The 21,939-nt window shown below is 50.8% G+C and overlaps 1 protein-coding gene and 1 long non-coding RNA gene across 4 annotated transcripts in view; both read right to left on the bottom strand.

Annotated features, from left to right (window-relative positions):
* Positions 1-3,370: 3,370 nt before the first annotated feature.
* On the bottom strand, positions 3,371-4,806 carry LOC138150844 (uncharacterized). The gene is made up of 2 exons (XR_011165665.1): positions 3,880-4,806; positions 3,371-3,726 (listed from the first exon to the last, which is right to left on the bottom strand). It is a non-coding gene; the product is annotated as an uncharacterized lncRNA (long non-coding RNA).
* A 181-nt stretch (positions 4,807-4,987) lies between these two features.
* The window catches only part of MLLT6 (MLLT6, PHD finger containing), an 18,726-nt gene continuing 1,774 nt past the window's right edge, over positions 4,988-21,939 (bottom strand). Inside the window, exons 2-19 of one of the 3 annotated variants that reach the window (XM_069074317.1) lie at positions 21,543-21,597; positions 21,223-21,332; positions 20,089-20,192; positions 19,147-19,240; positions 18,442-18,573; positions 17,334-17,432; positions 14,392-14,602; positions 13,113-13,718; positions 12,518-12,699; positions 12,233-12,341; positions 11,337-11,403; positions 11,096-11,244; positions 10,751-10,951; positions 10,548-10,636; positions 9,832-10,184; positions 9,250-9,340; positions 8,260-8,586; positions 4,988-7,848 (exon numbers count right to left, since the gene is read on the bottom strand). In XM_069074317.1, the coding sequence (XP_068930418.1) occupies positions 7,807-7,848; positions 8,260-8,586; positions 9,250-9,340; positions 9,832-10,184; positions 10,548-10,636; positions 10,751-10,951; positions 11,096-11,244; positions 11,337-11,403; positions 12,233-12,341; positions 12,518-12,699; positions 13,113-13,718; positions 14,392-14,602; positions 17,334-17,432; positions 18,442-18,573; positions 19,147-19,240; positions 20,089-20,192; positions 21,223-21,270 (2,904 nt within the window). In that variant the 5' untranslated portion in view covers positions 21,271-21,332; positions 21,543-21,597 and the 3' untranslated portion in view covers positions 4,988-7,806. Of the gene's footprint in view, positions 8,587-9,249; positions 9,341-9,831; positions 10,185-10,547; positions 10,637-10,750; positions 10,952-11,095; positions 11,245-11,336; positions 11,404-12,232; positions 12,342-12,517; positions 12,700-13,112; positions 13,719-14,391; positions 14,603-17,333; positions 17,433-18,441; positions 18,574-19,146; positions 19,241-20,088; positions 20,193-21,222; positions 21,333-21,542 lie in introns of all 3 variants that reach the window. The other 2 variants (XM_069074315.1, XM_069074316.1) reach the window with 2 other exon arrangements.

Raw genomic sequence — 21,939 nt, forward strand, 5'->3', positions numbered from 1 at the left:
TCTTCTCCTGACCCAACGGGATAACCAGTTAACAGAGACTGAGTACAGAGGTATCGATATAGAAGTGAACCCTAAATTCTTATCCTTCTCTGACCTGTAAGAGAAAGAGGAAAAGTTCTGGGAGCCCCAAGTGAAACCAGGCCACCAAGGCATGGGAGAAATTCTTAGCCTTATTTTACATTTGAGGAAATTGAGGCAGGCAGAAGTTAAATGACTTGCCTAGGGTCATATTCTAGACTCAGCGCTCTATCCATTGTGGCAATTAGCTCCTTCTATAAAATTATATACATGAAAGTGTTTAGTGCCAAGAACTTCACTCATATTTTTACATGAGTAAATAGGAAAGAAGCATTTGTTTTCTAGGAATTAACTTTACTGGGACACATCTATTCCCAACTGTGCTGGGAGACTCTACTGTAGGATATTTCAAAAGAAGTGAGAGACTATGAAAAATGTCCTAGAGGAACTTTTCTTCTTCTTTTAAAATTTTTTTTTTGCTTTTTGGAGGGGGGAAGGCAGGGCAATTGGGGTTGTGACTTACCCAAGGTCACACAGCTAGTAAGTAATTTGAACTCAGGTCCTCTGGACTTCAGGGCTGGTGCTCTATTCACTGCACCACCTAGCTGCCCCCTAGAGGAACTTTTGAGCCTATGAAAATGATGGGAGAACACACCAGTATTAATGGGGTCATATATCATCTAATGTCAAAGCCAGATTTAGAAGGGACCACAGAGAATATCTAGCTATCTTGTTTTACAGGGGAGAAACTCATGTGGTACATGTCCCCCTCTTCTTCTCAACTAATCAATAAGCACTTATTATCTACTAGGCCTATGAACATACAAAAAAAAGGATTAATCCCTGCCCTCAAGGAGCTTATATTCTATCAGGAGAGACAAAGTATAAGTATGTACAGACTAAATGCAAACTAAAAGTTAGATAGTTAGGGAGGGAGAACTCTACCAATTGGGGGAGGGAATCAGAAAAGGCTTGGTGTAGAAGGTGGTGTCTGAGGGAAGGAAGGAAGGAAGATAAGATGCAAAGAAGGAAAGGATTTATTAAGTGCTTACCTTGTATAAAGCCCTGTGTTTTGATGAATGGCTTTAACAACCAAGCTGAGGGTTATCTACTCTTCCCTCACCTCCAGTGTTTGCTCACAGCACTCACATTTCTAGAATATACTCTGGACCTCCCACCCTATCCTCAGGAGATAATCTACTTAATACTTCTGCTGTTGCTCAGTAATGTTGAGTCTTTTTGACAAAGATACTGGAGTGGTATGCCATTTCCTTCTCCAACTCATATTACAGATGAAAAAAACAGGCAAACAGGGGAAGTGACTTGCCCAGCGTCACACAGAGAGTGTCTGAGGCTGGATTTGAACTCAGGAAAAGGAGTCTTGTTGACCCCAGTTGCAGTTACTCTATCTACTACACCATCTAGCTTCCCCCTTACTCAATACTAAAGGAAGTCAAATCAATAATATTTGCTTCTGTTTAAAGGCGTGACCATTTACTGCCCTCAACTTCCTGAGAAAGTCATCTAATCATGGGTGTTCCCCCAAGGTTCCATCCTGGGCCCTCTTCTCTTCTCCTGTGCTGTCCTTACTTGGGGATATCATCGGCTCCCTAGAGTTACCATCTCTTTGCAAATGTATTTTTGGATCTATATATCCAGCTCTAACCTCTAGTCTTGCTTTTGGATGTTTTGAACTGGATGTCCCATGTGCATCTCAAACTCAACATATTTTGTTGTCATTCAGTCTTGTCCTACTTTTCCTGATTCCATGGACCATATAGCTTGCTTTATAGGTTTGCATGATATGCCTTCCCCCCAATAGATTGTGAGCTCCTTGAGGGCAGGGACTGTCTTTTGCTACTTTAAAAAAAATTCCCAAGGCTTAGTACAGTGCCCAACAACATAGTAAATGCTTAATAAATGTTTATTGAATCGAAATAGAACCTAGCACAGTGCTTAATGCACTTTTCAACCATTCATTCTAGTTCAAGTATTATTAAACATTTACATCTTTGAGGTACTCTGCTTTAAATAGTGGGGGTTCCAAAGAAAAGCAAAAAAAAAAAACAAACAAGCAAAAAACAAAAACCCTCAAATGGTCCCTGCGTGATCCTATCTGTAATAATATAGATTTACAGAGAATTTCAAGATGTTTTACAGAGGAAGAAACAAAGGCTCAGAGAATGAGTGGCTCTGCCTGTGGCCACTTTGCTAAGATGTGCTAGAGCCAAGGTGGCAAACCCTAATGCCACAGCCAGTACTGATGCCATCCTGCCTCTTCCCCACACAATGCCTTGCCCAGCCTAGCTAACTAATAGTAAACATTTGTTGAATTGGATGAAATTTAAAAGTTCTTGGTGGGGGGGGAGCCTCTCCGGGGATCTTGGTGGGGGTGCAGAAATAGAGGCTCTGCTGCCAGTGGGCTCCCACCTCAGCTGCATGAACCCCAGGAGCTTGGTACCTTCCACTCATCTGCACAGCTGGAGAGAGCTCCCTGGTGACCTGAGTCCAGCTGTCCTTCCCTCTCCCAAATGTGTTCATCCTTGAGGGAAGGAGGATTGTAGATCCACTCTATCTGACCCTCCCTTAATCACATATTTAATTCAACAAGTAAACATGTATCATCCCAATTTCATATGGCATTGGCACCAATCTTCTGACAACCTTATTACTCCCAATATAGAGATGAAAAAAATAGAGGCAAGAAGAAATCATCAGATCAGCTTTAGAGCTGCAAGGGACCTTAGAGGTTATCTAGTCCAACTCCTTCATTTTATAATCATTGAAACTCAAAGCACATAAAGTGATCTTGTATTCCAACGCCCTCATTTTGCAGGTCAGTACATAGGGATATTAAGTAGCAGGGTTGAGATTTGAACCCAGTGAAAGACTTCTCAGGGATGTCAGGTGGTTCACAAAGATAAACCAAGAGAACAGGAAAAGGGAAGGGGAAAGTTGTCAGTTTTAAGTAGTGGTGCTTTGTGAAATCACACAGGTAAGTCCATGGTGGGGGGGCTTCTATGCATAGTCTTTCTTTGATGGCTTTTTGGCTGGTCACACCCAGCATCTTACCTCATATCCTGCATCCTGTTTGCTCCATCTGCCTCAAACACCCCTGTCTGCCTCACCTCATCACCTCCCCTATTAGAATAAGAATATTTTTGTTTAAAAAAAAATTCGAACCCAGTTCTTCTGACTCCAAATCTTAGCCTCTTTCTACTACACCATGAAATGACTTACCCAAGGCCACTCAGTTAATGTTAGAACTCAGACGACTGTCCTTTCTATCACACATATCACATTGCATATTCCCATTGGTATTGGTAGACAAGATGGTATCAGTTATAGACACTTTTTTTTTTGTAAAACATTCTTTTATTAAAAGAACAAGTGCTGTTTACGAACTGCCCTTTGTACAAATAACATCAGTTATACAAAGATACAAGATCTGAGTTATACACACCACAGGGTGAGGAGGGGGGTGATGGAAAGCACTACCTCTTGGGCTGGGGAAAGAAGGGGAATTCAGAAATGGGTAAAAACAAAAACAAAAAACCACTGGATTTTGCAAACTGCTGTCATCCTTTCCCCTCTCCCCATCCCCCTGAATATCTGGGGAAAGAGGGTGAAAAAAATCAGGATGGGATTGAGATGGAATGAGTTACCAGCCTGAGAAAGGGTAACAGAGGAGGTCTCTTTTGGGGGCACCTCCCAGATACCTTGGGGCAAAGTGAGGAAAGCAGAATGAGACAGAAGACCAATGATTAGCCATCCCACCCAACCCACTTCCCATTCTGACATTTCAATAAACCAAGGAGCAAAAGTGGAAGATTGCTGTGTCTGGGAGGTTCCCAAGAGCACCTTACCCTGATTCCCTTTCAATTTCACCCTCATTTTCCAAAGACGTTATCACTTTTAGGGTCACCTCCCATTCCCTTCTAACTATAAGTCTTGGGAGAGGGGCACTGGGGAGAGGGGCATGTCTCCCCACCTTCCCTTATTTGCTCCAGTCTCCCTCTTGCCCTGAAAAAAAAGATGCTGGACAGCTAAGCTAGGTGGGGTGAGGTAGGCCAGCGAGGGGTGAAGGACGCCTGGCTGCTGGAATTTTCAGTGTGTTTGTTTTCAGGGTTGGGAAAAGGTGCTCAGGGTGAGGAAGACCTGCCCCAGCTCTCAAAGTCCCCTTCCTTCCCTTGTGCCCCAGTATCCAGGCCAAGCCCTGGGAACTTCTGCCCAGAACTCTTTCACGCCCTCCTCCAAGTGGGAAGAAAGTCCTAGGCCTCTGGAGCTGTCTCACTAGCTCAAAGTGAGGACATGGTACGTGTGTGTGGAGGGGAGAGTTGTATGTTAGGAAGCCAGAGGGAAAATTTGACTTCCCATCCTAAAGAAATACATGGAATAAAATGAGGGACAGTGGCGGGAGGGGGGAGTAGAGAAGGGAACCTTTTAAAGTATAATTATGTGACAGATTGGATCAAAAGCAAGAGTAAGTGCTACAATTCCCCCCTCCCCCACCAGCTCCCAGCCCAGAGACACGGGTACATATAAACTCTCACAGGCATGTCCATCTATGGCCACCCCCACAGGACACACACAGAAACAAACATACACTTCCACTCATCCTCACAGTACTTTACATATACACACACATAAATGCTCACATACCAAGACAGACACACCCAGGACCCCAGACCAGGTCTGTAGACACATGCCATGCCCTTCCCTGCTTGCCCTCCCTTTCTGGAAACAGTCTGACACCCAAAGCCCACCTTGCCCTCCCCCCCCCCCCCCCCTTCCCCCAACCCCAGCTCAGATGAAATGCTGGGAGGGGTAACACATACCCCTTCCACTCTCACCAATCTCCGAACTCAGCTTCCTCCCCCACTAACCACATCCTTTCCCTCCCCTAGACACAGAGACATCTACCTTTAAACAAATCTGTCTCACCCCCCAGCCTAACCCCCCCCCCCCCCCCCCCCCCCTAAGTCTGTCCTCATTAAATCTACCTGACCTGAAAGCCTGGGAAGGGGAGAGCAGAGAGAAGGCTGGGATCATGAGGCGGGGTCTCATTCTTTCTCCCGTCTCCATGCCAGGCTACCCCAGCTTCCTCCAAATAAGACTCTGACCCCTCCCTGCCTCCTTCCCCATTCTAGGGGGTCAAGCCAAGCTTGCTAGGAAGTCCCTTCCTCAAATCTAACCTTGTTTCCCAGTGCTAGATTCCAGTGCCTCAGGAAAAGTCCCAGGGTCAGGTTTTCAAGCTAGTTCCCAATCCCCCAAGAATGGCCAAATAAGAGCCAAATAAGCTTGCTCAGATGGGCTGAGAAAGAAGGCCCCATCCCCAGCACACTACATGAGTTTGACCCCTTCAACTTAACCTCCTTTACTACTCTAGCTCAGAAATATGTTTATTTCCCTTATTGTCCTAAATACCTTAACTTCAGCTAGAATGTACCTGACAGGGCCAGGGAACCCTTCCAAGGTGAACATACAGTAGAAGTTCAGAGGATCTCTGGATGCTATTTTTGATGGGTGGAATGGAAGGGGTGAAAGTGTTTAAGAGTTTAGATAGATTAAGGACAAGATGATAATTTCTTTTATCACTTCTCCCTAACTGCTTGTAGAGCATTAATAAAAAGTGATTATTTCTGAGATTTCCAACATTGCCCCCTGAGCTCTTGGTGAGCCTCAGAGACTGCCTGGGGGGGGATGTCCCCCCTCCCTCCTCAGGCTCCCTGTGTCTTATCAACAGGATTAATATTATTTTCAGTATCAGAAAAGAACCGATTGAGCAGCGTGGGCAAAAATATATCTGCGCTACATCTTCTGTCGTTGCCAAAAATATATACATCTCCTCTTCTTTATTTAAAAAACAAAACAAAACAAAACCCCCAAACAGAAACACAGAAACCACACATGCAAAAAAAGACTGACAAAAGCACACGTATCTGGATGGGTGTGAAAGGCTCTCTCCCTGACTCTCTCCCCATCCTGATGCCACCCCCATGATCCACACCCCTCCACCGCAGTGCAACTAAAACATACATTTAATTTCCACACCCCCCACAAAACACCCCAAAACTCATCTTGTCCTTGGTTTTCTGGGAGGGGAAGGGGGAGGGGGAGAGCCTCCTGGTCACCCACCCAAGAGGATTAGCTGGTATGTAGAGGGGCAGTGGATTAGTATTAGCTTCCTCCTAAGGGAAGGGCAGGCTTGTTAGTACAGGGAAGGAGGGGGGCAGTTTGCTTCCCTCCCCCAGCCCTGATTCCTGGGGGCTCCCCTAGGCCTAAGGAGAGGCCAAAGAAGCTAGGATGAGCTAGACAGAAGAGCAGATTGTAGCTGACCCTAGCCTCTCACCACCTCAGGTATGTGCGTGTATGTGTATATGTTATGTGCTAATATGTGTTTATGTGCTAGTATATGTGTGTGTGTGTGAGAGAGAGAGAGAGAGAGAGAGAGAGAGAGAGAGAGAGAGAGAGAGAGAGAGAGAGAGAGAGAGAGAGAGAACTCAGGCAGGGGAAGATGCTCTGAGCTGAGCACCTTGGGGTTTTCAGAAAGAGATAGAGGGCTGAGGTGCTCACACATGAAAGGGAAAGACAGCAATTACCCTGATTTGAAGACTCTAGCCTCTTGTCACTTTCCAAATTGGAATTTTTTTTTTTTATTATTAACATCTCACTTGCCCCCAAAGTGCCAAGACTGACTAGAGGGAGATGTGGCCCAGGGGCCAAGGTCTCTTTAACTGCTGTCAACTGACCAGGAATAGAAAATTCTCTTCTCCTTACCATGCATGCACTCTTTCTCACTATCACCTGACTCTCCCCACCCTCCTCTCAACCCATCTACCCAGGGTCCAGTGATGCACACACCCAAACACACACATACACACAGATACTCACTCACAGACCCAGCCCTCCAGCACTGTCACAGCACACCCCCCACTGATAGGTTCTAATAGTGCAAAGAAGTGTGGGGTGGGTGGGATGGATAGATGGGGCCAGGCCATACACACAAGCCTTTCCATCCATCCTTCCAGCTGGAACCCCCCAGTAGGTGTGGCTGGGTGGAAGGGAGCGAGCTCACTTCCCTTCCCCCACGGTGCCTAGAAACAGTGGGGCTAGGTATCCCCTGCCACTAACAGAGCTTCAGCCTTCTTCAGGCTGGAGGCCAGATAGGTGAGGGTGGGGGGGTGGGAGAGAAGGCAGCATCTAATCCCGTCACCACCACAACTACTAAAACCGATCAAGTGCCATACTATTGTGTTTGCTGGAAGCAACAGTCGTTATTCCCACCTGCCCACCTTGATCCTCACACCAGGCAACCACTCCATCACTCCATTCCCTGTGCCAGCCCAGGGGTAGGTAGGTATAGCCCTCAGCAGGGGTCAGAGTTGACTATCCTCTCCTTCTAGATCCCTAGCCAAGGGGCAAGTGGGATGTGGAGGGATGGAGAGGAGTGATGGGGAGGAGGGAAGAAGAGGGGCTGGCCTCAAAATATTAAAATTGCAAAGGATACGGATAAGTTGGAGCTGAATCTCCTGACTGAGGGAGGAGCGACAGACTCATCTCTCTGCCCCATCTCTCTCTGGGCTCCCCCCCTGAAAACAACCCTGCTTATTCCTTTGGCCAGGCTGGTGGCAGGATCTCAGCATGGGATGGGTGAGACCCGTTTCCACCTCCTTAAAGCCAGGGCTTTCCAGTGTCTGAGCACAGGCGCCTGCTCGCGGGCTGGGCCCCCTCTGGGGCCGGGCTTCCCCTGAAGCCCCCCTGGGGCGGGGAGGGGGAGGGGTTCGTTTAGCCTTTTTCCTGGTTGCATGAGGATCCTTTGTCACCGCTCTGGAAGGAGAGGAGAGGAGACAAGACTGGGGCATTAGAAGGAGGTGCCATCCACCTCTTCTTGTACCCTGGTCCCCTTTCCTGCCACAGTCCCTTTGATACCCTTTAACCACCCAGCCTCTAGTCAGAGAAAGCCGGGCTGATCTGTGACTCCACAGAGAACTACCCGAGATCTCCTCTGGAGCAGGAGCAAGGGAAACTGTGACCCCAAATGTGAGCTGTGAAAAGAGGGAGGAGAAGCTCCAACCTCGAGCCCACCTGGGCCAGGCCTAGACTGGTGACCACTGGGCGGGCACTTCTCTACCCTGCTGGCTTTTTCTTCCTGCTTCCTTCTGCTGTGGCTACAACTCGACCCTCCAGAGTGCCAGGGGGAAAAGGGTGAGAGGGGACCCCAGAGGGCATGGTACCCACCCCTCCTTTCTGCCCGCTGCTGTCCGCCCCAGGGAGGCTGAGGAAGGGGTTGGTCTGGGCGGTGAGGACAGGGGGCCCGCCTGCCGCTGCCGCCATGAGGGTGGTGCCAGTGCCCAGCGCCGGAGCCACCAGGGAGCCCGCGGGCAGCAGGGGTGGGGCAGCTGCTGAGGGCAGGAGACCAGGGGTGCCTGAGGGCAGCAGAGGGGCTGTGCCGCCTGCCAGCAGGCTGGCCATGGGGAGCTGGGAGCCTCCAGACATCTGCAGCCGCTGCAGCTCTCGCTTCTGCTGGATCTGCTGGATCATCTGGTACACGACAGTCTGGTGGTCCTGGAGAGAGAACAGACAGAGTAGGTGGCACTTAGACTGGTTCTTAGGCTTTCCTTTTCTTCCCCATTCTTTTTTTTTTTTTTAAGCAACTGGGGTTAAGTAACTTGCCCAAGGTTACATGGCCAGTTTTTTTTGTGTGGGTGTTAAGTATCTCAGGCCTGAACCAATCCAGGGTTCTCCCAACTCCGGGGCCAGGGCTCTTACTCACTGTGCCACCTAGCCGCCCCTCTTCCCCATTCTTACACCCAGTAGTTACAGGTTAAGGATTTAGAACTGGGGGGACCTGAAAAGTCACAGGATCACAGACTGAGAGCTGGAGGGGAACTGAGAGACCATTGGGTGAATCACTATCATTTTACAGTGGAAGAAACTGAGGTTAGAGAAGGGAATTGATGCACCCAAGGTCATACAGGTAGAAAGGAGAAGAGCCAGAATTTGAACTCAGGTCTTCTTATAGCGAAGAAGTCAGTACCCTTTCCACACTGGCCTCAGTGTAGGACTTCTGCCTGCTGTGGGCACTGCCAGGCAATGCCATAATTGAAAGGGGAGATGGAGGAAAAGGGAGTCCCTGAGGTATTTGGTTGATTCCCTACAAATCTTCCTGGGAGTTGGAGTGGACCCTGGGAGCTCTTGTAGGGTTGGGGGTGACTAAGCTTGACTTACTGGGGTCAGCTGGGGAGATGTCAGAAGCTGCTGGAGTTGCTGGAGCTGCTGTTCCTGCTGCTGGAGAAAGTGTCTCTGCTGTTCCGTCAGGCTGCCAGCCAAAGTGGGGGGGGGGGAGGTGGGAAAGAGAGAAAGAAAGGGAGATAGCAGGGCACACTCCCTCTGTGCCCAAGGAAATTAGGGCCTCCCTCAGGACCAGAAACTGGGAAGGCCATTAAGGAGGAGAGAGGGCAGACCTCTGGCCTCTCCTCAGGTCAGACTACAGGAAAGAGCTGACTACAGCAGGAAGGAACCATACAAGTTATGTCAAGAGGTGAGTCTGGGTACCCCCCGGACCAGGGAAGGAAGCAGGAGACAGGGAATCTCAGTGCTAAAGAAACACTTAGTAGACTGGGCTGGAAGAGGAGAAGGGTGGCAAAGTCTCTACTCGTAAAAGTGTTTGTGAGACAGGAGGATAGCTCTATAAACTGTGTAGAGAACATCTCTTTAAGTTGGGTATGGAGGAGGTCCTATATGATTTAGACATGTTCTTTCTCTTTTGACTAGTTGCGTAAAGCTGGGTTTCCCTCCCTGACCTCTCACCTGCTAAGGCTCCCTGGTAGTTGCATTGTTGGCGTTCCGCTGCCCTGGTTTAGGCCGGTGGGTGTTGGGGGGGCCACAGCCCCATTAAGCCCACCCAAAAGTCCATTGAGGGGCAGTGTCCCTCCCCCTGCCAGACCTCCGAGAAGCCCATCAGCCATGGCCACAGTCCCCAAGCCCACTCCTCCAGCTCCCCGGCCCAGACCATTTTGTGATTGTGGCTGCTGAGGGGCTGGGGGCCCAGGCAGGGCCAGGGGCAAGGTAGCTGGACTCTGCTGCAGGAGCGGCAAGGGTGGAGGAGTGCTGTGGAAGGACAGTGAGGAGCTGCTTCGGCTTGGGCACCCAGAGTGAGGGTCCTGGAGGAGGAGAGATCAAGGTCAGAACCAGAGCAAAATTGATCAGCACTAAGCCAATGCTGCCATCCCCTACTACCACCTGTTTCCCTCCCAAGCAACAACTCCAGCCTCAAAGAATGCTTCACCACCATTGGCTCCATCAAGCCAGCTGCCTTCCCCCAGGATAGGGGGAGGGGAGAGGAGAAAACCTGTGCCAAACTGGCAAGCGCAGTGATGTAAGCCAAGTTGAATGTGGGCACCACCCAGGGGTCCCTGAAAAGGTTCTGGACATCAGAAGCAAGAATGCTACCTGGCACCCCTCCCCATGCCAGGAGATTTGCCTAGAGTGAGTCCCCTCCTGCCTGAGGCCTTCCCTGCCCATACCTCGGAAGACATGGAGAGAGAATTCTCCAGGCCAAAGCTGTTCTTGCCGGGAGGGCTTTTGCTGGTGCTTAGGGAGTCACTGCTGCCAGCTGAAGAGATAAGTGAAAAGGGGCAGTGGGCATCAGGAGAGGGCTACTGCCAGCTCACCCTTACCAGGACATCTCCCCCACAAGGCCTGGCAGAGCCCTAGGTGGTCTGCTCACCATTGGGTGGCAAGCAGTAGGGACCCTGGGGGGTGGGCCCATTGGCAGTGGGCACCCCAGCAGGTACCACAGGGAAGGGTACTGAGAGCTGGACGTTGAGGATCTGGAGTCGTTCTTTCTTTGCAGTTAGGCTCATGATCTGTTCCTGAAGTCTCTGGTTCTCCTTCTGCAGCGAGTGCAAGGCTTTCAGCATTTCCACAACTGGAGTGGGGGAGACAGGAGGTCAGGGAGGGGCAGCAGCCTGGGAAGATCTGGGGTGGGGCCCTGGGGAGGCCAGAGCAGCGCCCGGGCATTCTGGTGAGCAGACCCTCTTTCCATCCCGTCCCCAGCGGACGGCCCCCTCACTATTGACTCCGGCCTCGCCGTTGCCCTGCTTCTCCAGCAGCTGTTCCATGTTGGCTGTGCCCTGGGCTGCGGGATCCAGCTGGCTGCTGGCGCAGGGAGCCGAGGGTGCTGTCTGGTCGAAGAGCGTGGGGAGGCTGCTGATGGGTGACCTGGGAGTCAGAGACAAGGACACTGGCCCCTGAGCTCTCCCTTGGGTCCCCCTGCCCCCAGCCTGCTCCCAGTCCCCCCCTCCCCAACTCACATGGATGACAGGCTCTCTTGGGGAGAGGTGCCCCGGCAGCCGAAGCTGCAGTCCTCCAGGCTAGGCTCTGGAAAAGAACAGAGGGAGCTCAGCACGGGGCTCGGCCTGCTGCCTTCACTCTCCGGGGCTCCCGGGGCCCCACGGTGCCCAGAGGCTCTGGGGTGCCCAGAGGCTCTGGGGAGCCCCGCAGGCAGCGGAGACACGCACCCCTGCTTTCTTTCGGACGGGCTCTTCCTGAGTTAGGTGGCTTCCCCTTAGGTGCCCCCCGCCCCTCTTGTTTCGAACTAGGGACTGACGAAGCCTCAGAGACTAGTTTCCAGCAGGAAGTGGGCTCTGGGCCTTTGGATGGACCCAGGTGGGAAAGCCCCGCCTCCTGGGGGGACAGGTGGTGTCTCCCCGCCAATCAGATCACGGCCACTCCCGGGCCGGGGCTCCCTCTAGGGGGCCAGAGGCGGAGCTGCAGCCGGGAAAAGCCGAGACCATTTGTTCCCTGACGGAATGGGGCAGGCGGGCGGGGGCGCGCGGAGAGGGGCCCCAGCTTTTCACAGGTTTTTCGAGGGGCCATATGGGCATAGATGAGTAGCAGACCCTCTTAGGGCATGGCGGAAGGGCTGCTGGAGGCCAGAAAACCGAGGTTCAAATCCCGATTTACTCTTCCCTTCCTAAGCAAATCACTTAATCTCCCTAAACCTCAGTTTCCTTGTCTGTAAAACAAGCCCAATAGCTGTACTTACTACTCATTTCACGGGGAGACTGTGAGGAAAGTGCTCTGCAAAGCTCAAAGCACACCAGAAAATCAGCAAGGGTGATTATTCTTTTACCCACCCACCCATGAGAGCTGAGTTCTTCTGGTGGGAAGGGGAGGAGGGATCCTGTCTGCCCACACACCCACATACCTGTTCGGCTGTTCTCTGCCTGGGTGAGGAGCGGGTTAATGGAGCCCATGGGGGTACCAAAGATGTGTGAAGAAGGAAGGCTGAAGGTAGAGCCAGCCAAAGAAAATACCTGGAGGGAAGAAAGGCAGTTTTCCAGGATTCACCAAAAGGAATAATTTGTGGCCCTGGAGGGAGAGGAAAGGGTCAGGACCCTGTTCCCTAAGAGGCACGGACAACACAGGGGTATAGATTTTTTTTGAATTCAGTGCCTTCAGAGGACCTGTCAGACTATACCACCTGTCTTACCTGGGTGGTGGAGATAGAGGCAGAGGAGGCAGGTAGGGTGCTGGCGAAGGGGGACCGGCTGAGCTGAGGCAGAGATGAGGTGCCTGTGGGGCCCAAGAGGCTGGAGGAGAGGGGCGTGCTGCACACAGCCCGAAGGACCCCACCACCATGCGAGATGGGGTCCTTGTTACTGGTGTAGATCCCTATGGGGAAGGGGGTCAGACACAGGAGAAAGCTCATCTCATCCTTCATGTTGGCACCAAGCAACCCCACTTCACCCTAAGCTCAAAGTGTCTCTCTCCCCCTTGGACACATATCTTATAATGGTGGGAATGTGGTCACCCTGCCTGACCACCTTCAGAAATCCTCTTATATGAATTCTGTGGTTCAATCCCTGTATAACTGACGAATGGAAACAAGGATGGGACAAACTTTGGACCAGCATACCACTTCCCCCAGCTCCTGCCTTTCTCCCCCCCCCTCATCCCAGTCCTCCAAACAAGCTAATTTCAGTATCTTTTTTTCACTAGGTTGTTACAGACAAGGAGATCACCCTAACCCCCCCACCCCAGGCTAGTGCCCTCCATCTCCCCCAGGGGAGACAGAAGATTCCTACCTGCTCCAAGCAGTGGAGACTCAAGGCTAAGGCTGGGAAGGGCTGCTTGGTGTCCAAAGGCCCGGGAAGCAGAGGCATTGTTCACACCTGAACTGACCAGGGAGCCCCCTGAGAAGGGTGAGGCTGCTGTGGCAGTGAAACCAGCCAGCTGGGCCCCAGGGAGGGATGGTGCCAAGGGCCCTCCCACTCCCTCCTTGTTCCTACTCCCCTTGGGCCTTCCTGGCCCATGTCGATTCTTCTTGCTCCCTTTATGTTTCTTCTCCTTCAGACCCTCAACCACCTCCTCTGAGGCAGCGCTCAGTGAGGGCATCCTCTTGTGGCTGCCAGGCCCAGTACCTCCCCCAGGGATGTGGGGGGCCTTGTACTCTCCTGGAGATGGCACCCGGGCCCGAGCTGTGCCCGCAGCAGATGTGGAGAAGCGCATGATGGAGCCGAATCCAGAAAACACCACCTTTTGCTCAAAGACATCAGCCTTGAGGGGCTCGGAAGCAGGGGGTGAGACAGGGGCTGGTGGCCTGGGGGGTGTTGTCTTGGGGTATTTCTCCTCCTCAGGCTGCTCCAATTTTGGGAAAGATGAGAACTCTGGGGAGCTTTGGAGGGAGGAGACTGTAGACAAATAGAGGAGACTTAGGTCAGGGCTACAATACGAGACACCTGTGTTGGAGCTACTATAGTCCAGGGAGAGGGGGGTGTGGAAGCTGGCCTGGGAGAAGACAGGGACAGGTATAGAGCAGAGAGGCAGAAGCCACATGGAAGTATGTCCTAGTTGGGCCAGGCTTACACAGCTGAAACTCAGAGGAGAAAATGAGGGAGAGAAGGACTAGGGTGGTGGCCACTCATTTGGAAGAACTAGGACTGATGAAGAGAAAGGAACCGGAGGACACTGTGGGAGAGAGAGGGGAGGCATTGTCTGTTTTTTTTTTTTCTTGACTCTATCACCATGAAAATGCTGTATAAAATCAACAAGGCTGGGGTGGAAATGGAACTTGTGATTTTATTGGTTAAAGGAAACTCCCAGATGGGAGAACTCCCTCCACTAGTGCAGGGCAGCATTTTTCTATAGTTGGTTGACTAGAGCATCAAGAGGTTAAGGGATTTCCTCAGGGTCACAGGAGGTGTCAGAGGCAGGATTTGAACTCAGGTCTTTCTGGCTCTGAGATAGGCTTCTTGGCCACTAGAACACTTGGCCTCATATCCTTTTTTCTTTAAAAGGTGCAGTTGGGCAGGGCACCAGCCTGGGCTTCAGGGCCTTAAGCTCCCCCTTAGCTCCCATACTCACCTGTGGGCTGGAAGGGTCCTCCAGAAGAGGAGGAGGAGGAAGAAGAGGAGGCAGAGGTGAAGCTGGCCACACCTTTCCCACTGTTCAACTTCTTGCCCTTGTGGCTGAGGCTGTGGCTGGAAGACTTTTTCCCTTTGGCATCCCTGCTGCCCTCAGGGGGCTCCCGGGCACTGCCCTCATGGTGAGAGGAGGAAGAAGAGGAAGAGGAGCCCTGAGGAGGGGAGAGAGAGGTGGGGCTGAGAATCAGGTACATCCCCAGTGAGGCCCCCCTATCTACAGTTGGGAACAGCAGAAGGATAGTAAGGGAATTGTTCCATTGCCCCAATGCCTAGGAGGAGAAATCAGAGGGGAGATGTGCTCCGCCACCCCAAAATTGCTACCCTCAGGGTCCTGGGCATGATTCTTTCCTTTTGTCCATAAAAGCTTAGGATCATAGCTTTAGAGCTGGAGGGTACCTTAGAATGGAGTCCAAGCCCTTCATTCTTCAGATGAGGAAACTGAGGCCTAGAGAAATTATATGACTTGCCCCTGGTTACCCAGCTACTAAGTATCTGAGGCAAAATTCAAACTCAGGTCTTCCTGACTCCAAGTCCAAACTTCTACCTCATCCTCCATAGGGGTGCAGACCAAATTCTCTGGGGGGAAGGCTGTCCTTGGTTGGCACAATCCCACCCTCTCCCCTCAACTGAATTTGACCCAGACACAAGAATTCCCACATCTAGCTCTGCCTACACTCCCCTCCTCCATCCTCTCTCCTGTCAGACTCTGATGAGATGTCTGGGGAATTAGTGAGAGAGGGCCCAGAGAAGGGAACTTATGGGGTCCCACTGAGGATTTGAGAATCAATGGAAACAAAATGTACTGAAACTGAGATGGAGCCTGGTGTGGTAGCAGTATGATGATGGGGATGCCACTTCAGAGTCTCAGAAGATCATAGGATGTTACAATGGGATGGAACCTTAAAAGTTCTAGATGCAGGCTGGGTAGCAGTGTTATGGGGTGCTGGGGTTTTTCAGGCACAAGAAGCAACTGAATGCAAAAGCTGGCAAGTTGCCAGTCAGCCCCTCTCCAGCCCCCCAGATATGATAATGGTGGAGAAGAATAGGAGTGGGAAGAGGAAGACACCCCCTACTCTCTCTCCAGACAGAGTCACAATCTTCACTCTTTATACAATACAACAGCTGGGATTCTGAGGCGAGCCAGATGTGGCTCTAAGCTGTGAGAAGGGAAGGAGAGTTGTGGGGGAGGGGGGGTTATGAGGGACATCTGGCCATTTGGAATAAAGGCATCTATGGACATATGCTTCCAAAGAAGTACAAATGAACATCCACATATGCAAGCAGGTATGTCACGTGTGTGGCATAAACATATTTGCACTCATTCAAGTTCACATACAGACACCTATGTTCATGCTCATATGTGCCGGAATACCTTGCCAGCCACCCAGTTCTGCCCAGCCCTGCCTCCTCTCCTCTCCTTGAAGCTCAATCTGATCTAAGGCCTTTTCACAGGGTTGGAGGCAGGGATGCCAGACTCCCAATCTATGATCCCCCTGGGCTTCTCTAGGCCAAGTGGGCTCAGCCTCAGGAGTAAGGAAGAGGAATTCTCTGGCCAAGTTTCCCTCCCCACCCCCCAAGCAAAGAAGGGGGAGAGGGAGAAGGCTACTATGCCTGGGCAACTTGGGCAGTCACTATGGCAACATCACTGGGGCAACCTGATACCCGATCCCTGTGCCAAACTGCCCTCGGTGCTGCCAGCCTCTTGTCAGGGAGGGGCAGAGATGAAGAAGGTGGCCTCTCAGACCCCTGGGCCCCTGGTTGGTTTCTTCCTGGAGATGGCATAGGGTGGGCTGGAGTGGGAGGTGGGGGTGAGCAAGGCTGTAAGTGCCCTTCTATTTAGGATTAGAGACTCCCAGAAGAGAAGAGGAGAGGAGTGAATTCTGTTTGCCAGATGTCCTATCTCTCTATGTGGCAGGTCTGACCCACCAGGGCCCCAGCTATGCATAGCTGGAGAAGGCAGGCCTTGGGAAGAGGGGCTAAGGTGTTGTATGAGAAGGCTTGGGAAGAAGGCTGGGGCCAGGAGCAAGAGGCAGGTTATTTAGGGAAAGGGCAGGGCAGGGTGAGTGATAAAAAACACCCATCTTGAGGTCCTTTCCTTTGCCTGGAGGTGTGAACCATTCAAGGGAATGGTATTTGGGGGCTGATTTCAAAAGTCTGGCTTTATTCTATCAGGAAAAAGGCCTGAGAAGGGGGCTTTTAATTATTCCAGGTACACCTCACAGGCTCTTCCTCTTGGAGAGAAACTAGATAACCAATTCTATGATCTCCTCCCATCCCTGACTCTGACATTTGGCTTAGGGCATTAGCATGTCACCTCTTCTCTCTGGGCCTCAGTTTCCACATCTGTAAAATGAGAGCTAGATTAGGTATTCTCTAAGATTGCTTCTGGCTCTAATTTCATGATTCTATGACCTTGCAAACTGGGTGATGTACCCCAATAACTGCCATTGACAACTCTGTTGTCCACAAGGTGGGGAGAGAAGAAGACATTTCCCGTGCCCTCTTCCACCTTCTCTGGGACGGAGTCACAGAAGCTGATCAGTTGGCAGCCATGGTAAGTGCTCACAAAATCTGAGACTCAGAAATAATTTAATTCAACCCCTTCATTTTACAGGCAGAGAAACTGAGCCCCAGGGAGGTGAAGTAGAATGTCCCAAGGCCACCCAGCTAGCTAATGACCAACCTGGCTCACCAACCCAGAATTCCTGACTTCTGATCTATCCCATGTGGTCTTGTGCCTTTTCAGAAGTCTAACCTGAGTGAGCCAAAGGTGTTGGGACAGGATGCCTGGGTGCCATGGTTCTCCCTGTCCTCCCCTCACCCTCCTCACTTCCACTTTCTATTCCCCTTCCCCCTCCCCAGGGGAATATCGGAAGTTGGTACCTTGTCAGTGATGGGGGGAACCGGGGGAGTGAGGATTCTGGGGGGAGACTCAGGTCTCTTCTTGTGCTTCTGTTTAAGCCGATCCTTGTCCTTACGACTCTGCAGAGGCAAAGGTGGGGCAAAATGAGGTTTATGAAGACTTGGAAGGCTCAGGATAGGGAGGGAGTGGAGCTGAGGAGCTGGGCCAGGTACTAGGCTAATATGTTGACAAAAGGGAAATGTCCCCTTTTCTGGGGAGAGGCAGTCTGAGGGAGGAGCCCTGAAGGGCCAGGCTGAGGTCCTTATGCCAATTCCTTTTCCCTTTCGATGTTTTCCATCCTGAAACTAGTCTGGGGGCAGGGATGGGGTTTCTCAGGGATGGGGAGGCACAGACAGGTTCCTCAGTGATTCCCAGCCCCTCCCCCTTCTCTCTGCTGCCTACTAAAAATAGCTTGCTCCATTATCATGCCAGCGACCCAGCTCCGACACACAATCCGGCAAGGACAAACACACTGGGACACATGGAGATATGCAGGGTAGCATGGTGCTATGTGCATAGGGACACCAACTGAAGCCCAGGAATACCCACAAACAGATAAAGGACCCCTTCACCCAGCATTCATCCAGAAACCATGAGCCCCCAGAGGAGGGGCAGGGGTGGGGTGAAGAATGACCCAAGGACAAAGACAGAGTCATGCACAAGGGCAGCCTTCTCAGTTTGGGGATGATAGCCGACCCACTCCCAGGACCCTTTCCCCTCCAGGAGCACATCAACTTGGATGATAGGAATGGGGGCCCAGGACTCAGAGCTGTCAGATCACCTCATCTAAACTCTTCATTTCATAGATAAGGAGACTGAGGTCCAGAAAGGTTGTGCTTCTGTTTATGTGATTTGCCCAAGGTCACACAGAAGAGCCAGGATTCCAACAGAGATACTCTGTCTCCCAAGCCAGAGCTCTCCTCACCCTGACACCCAGTGTTTTGTGTGTGTGTGTGTGTGTTTGTGTGTGACAAATGCCCACTGCATCTCTCCTCACGGCAATACACAGTATCCTTCTTCCCTGAGGATGTGAACTCCCACCTGGTGCACTCTTTTAGAACTGGGGCCCAGGACATGCCAACAACATACCTTCTTCGGGCCTCTCTCATGGTGGGAGCCATGCTTTTCCTGAGAGGATGGTGAGGCTGATTGGCTTCTCCGGCCAGCGATGAAGCCACTGTTGCCTCCCCCTGATCCCCCACTGGAGTGCCTCGATGGCTTCTGGTGGAGAGGTGGAGGGCAATTTGCTGGCTGTTTAAGGGGTCCTAGTCAAACCCTTCTCTCACCAGCCCATGGAAAGGATCATTAAGGTCAAGTGCCTCTGCTTGGGGCCCCCTTTCCCTACATGTCAAAAGATCTATATGGTGTCCAAAGATATTTTCTCCTCTCAACTCCACCATTCTCTGTGACTACCCCCTAACTTTTCCCCCACAGAGAAGGAGTTCCCTGACTTCTCACCCTTCCCAGTCAAGCCAAGAAATCTTCCTTTAGGTTGGATCACAGAATTTAGAGCTGGAAGGACCTTAGAGACCATCTAGTCTGACTTTTTCATTTTATACAGAAGGAGACTGAGGCCCAGAGTGGTTAAGGAACCTGCCCAAGGTCACATGGGCATGAGAAGGGATGGGGTTTGAACCAGGGTCCTCTGGCTTTGATCCAGTGCTCTTCCCACTAGACTGCATTTCAGTCAATGGCTTGGATATTGGAAAAGGTGCACAGCTAAGGCCCTTCTAGGGATGCTGAGCTGGAGCTGAGTGGCATGGGCAGAGGAGAAAAAGAACGGTCCCAACTCACCATCTTGCTGAAGTGGTATTTGCAGTAGCCGCAGTATTTGACGTTGTCTACTTCTAAGACCTCTTCCTCACATAGTAGACCAGCCATCTGAGCACTGAGCCCCCCAACCCAACCCCAGGAAAAGTTAGGATGGAGGTCTTCAATGGCTGCAGACCATGAACAACCCCCCTTCCCACCCAGCCAGACCAACCTCTACTCCCCTTTCTAAAACTTTGTAATTATTAGAAACAATAGCTAATAGAAAATTTTTCTGCGTTCTGCCCCATTTCTGGGATGTCAACAGTTAAGTCCCTCATTTTCATAATGGCGCATATAAAATCTGGCCATCCGTATATTTGGGGGGGTGGAATTAGCACATCTTCTTAACCATCCCTGAAGGGGCAGAACCTGGAACAAAACAGACCAGCTATACTTTTGGTGGAAAATAAAACCAAAACAAAAAAAAAAAACCCAAACCCCAATAATTTATTTTGGGATGACAAGACTGTCTGGAAGGGACTTCAGGAGTCCTTTATTGCAACCTCCTCACTTTATTTTATTTATTTATTTTGCTTTTTGGAGGGCAATTGGGATTAAGTAACTTGCCCAAGGTCACATGGCTAGTTTGTGTGTGGTGTGTGTGTGTGTGTGTGTGTGTGTGTCTGAGGCCGGATCTGAACTCAGGTCCTCCTGACTCCAGGGCCAGCACTCTACTCACTTCGGCACCTAGCCGTCCCAAACCTCTTCACTTTACAGATTGGCGAACTGAGGCCCAGAGAGGGAAGTGACTTGCCCAGTATAATGCAAATAAGCGTGCAAAAGAAGGACGAAGCTGCTGGAATCCTGAGTCCTTGTCCACCCTTCATCTTTCCTCTACAATCCTACTCCCTTGAACTCCTGAGGCATCATGTGGCTCTGACAGGACGTCTGGGGGCAGGGGCATGATAGGGGCGGATGGCTCACCAAGTGACGTGGAAGGCTTGCCGACAGCCATGTCGGTTACAGGTCATACAGGCTCCTGAGGCTGCCTTGCTCTCCCGGCCCTGTTCCTCACAGATGTAACAAGTCTAGAGAAGGCAATGGAATGACAGTGTCTTAGGAGATAGAGCCTTGGATGTGGAGTCAGGAAGGCCTGTTTTTTAATCCAGTCTCAGATGTTTACTGTGTGACACTGGGTAAGTCACTTAACATCTCTGAGACTCAGTTTCCTCATTTGTAAAATGAGGATAATTATAGCACTGGCTGCACAGGATTGTTGTGAGGACCAAATGAGATAACATTTTAAAAAACCCTTTAGGCTATTATTAATTATATCCCTTCCTCCCAGTGCTCCCCTTCCTTCTGCAGCCCTCTGTCTCACCCACCTCTTTCCTTGTTCTGGGATACTGAGCCCCCATCTCACCCTCCTGCCCCTATCCAGTCCATTGCCCTCTTCCTTTTTCCTCTCAAGGCTCCTATCCCCCAATTCCTTGATATCTTTTTGTCCCACAGTATTGAGGATTCCCGAGGTACACCCTCAATTCTTCCTAATAATAACTCATTGACTTGAGGTTTATAAAGCTTTATTTCTATAGCTACTCTGTGAAGTAGGCAGCAAAAGTATTATTATCTGTTATACATCTGAGAAGACTAGAGCATCCAGGTTTTTAAATGACTGTCCCAAGGTCAAACATCCAGTACAGGTCAGAACCAGGATTCTAATTCTGGGTCTTCTGGTTTTGAGTCTTGTGTTATTTCTACTTAAAAAAATAAAATATGCCCCTAAACTCCACTAGAGCCCATTTTCTCTAGCTTGGGTCTTAGAGACATATGTATGTATAGGGGGAGAGTTTGAGGGGAGGCAAGGAGGGAGGATGCTGGGATCTTCCAGCAATGCCCTTCCCTGCCCTGGGGAAGCACAGCAAAAGAACATGCTGATTGAACTGAATTAAAGACAGATGGAAGAGTGGACAGTGAGATGGACACAGAGATTGATGGATGAATAGTGGAAGGTGGAGAGACCCGACAGAGGGATAGATGAAGGAAAAGATAGAGGGACAGATATGGAGAAGGGTGAGTGAAGAAGGAGCTGAAAGGCTCAGGGAAAGATGGACTGACCTTATTGAATCGGTCGTGGGGGACATACTGTAGGACAATGGGTTCCATGGTGAGCACATTGGCAAACTGTACCTCGGGGATGTAGAGGGCACACACCACATGGGCCCAGCCTATGAGCAAAGAGACAAAGCTTCAGGGACCAGCCCTGACCTCAATCTCTTCTTTTCCATCTCAGTCCCTCCCCAACCTTTCCCAGTCTAGAAACCTCCAGGCCAGGCTGAGCATAAGTATGTCTGGTCTGACCAAGTGAGTACCCAGAGAGTTGACCTGCATGTAAGGGTTAATGTTATGGTTGGAGTAGGAGGGGCACCCTCGCTCACCTCCATTGTCCGTCCTCTTCAATGCCCCATCTTTGTGTGGGCACAGCTCACACCTCTATAAAAAAAATACAGGGCATAAACAAGAGATCAGAGAGGGCATTTAAAATATGGCCAGGGGAGAAGGGAGGGCCTGGGACGATGTCTGCTGAGCCATCCCTGGCTCCATTGAAAGGAAGTTTAAAAGGCCCCCAACTCTGGGGATTGAGGGACTAAGTGCTAGGGATAAAGACAGTGTCAGAAATAGGAGCTCTGTGTTCAATGTCAGGGATGGGAGACTCAGAATAAGAGATGGAGGTTCAGTTGGAGTGATGTTGGGGCTCAGTGTCTATTATGAGGAGGCTCAGTCAATGTCAGGGATGGAAGGGCTCAATGTGGGGTGTTGGGAGCTCAGTGTCAA

This window comes from Petaurus breviceps, unplaced genomic scaffold, assembly GCF_028583685.1.
Source record: "Petaurus breviceps papuanus isolate PSGF00001 unplaced genomic scaffold, PetGlider_PUasm1.0 90887, whole genome shotgun sequence".
In the NCBI taxonomy this organism is placed as follows: Eukaryota; Metazoa; Chordata; class Mammalia; order Diprotodontia; family Petauridae; genus Petaurus; species Petaurus breviceps.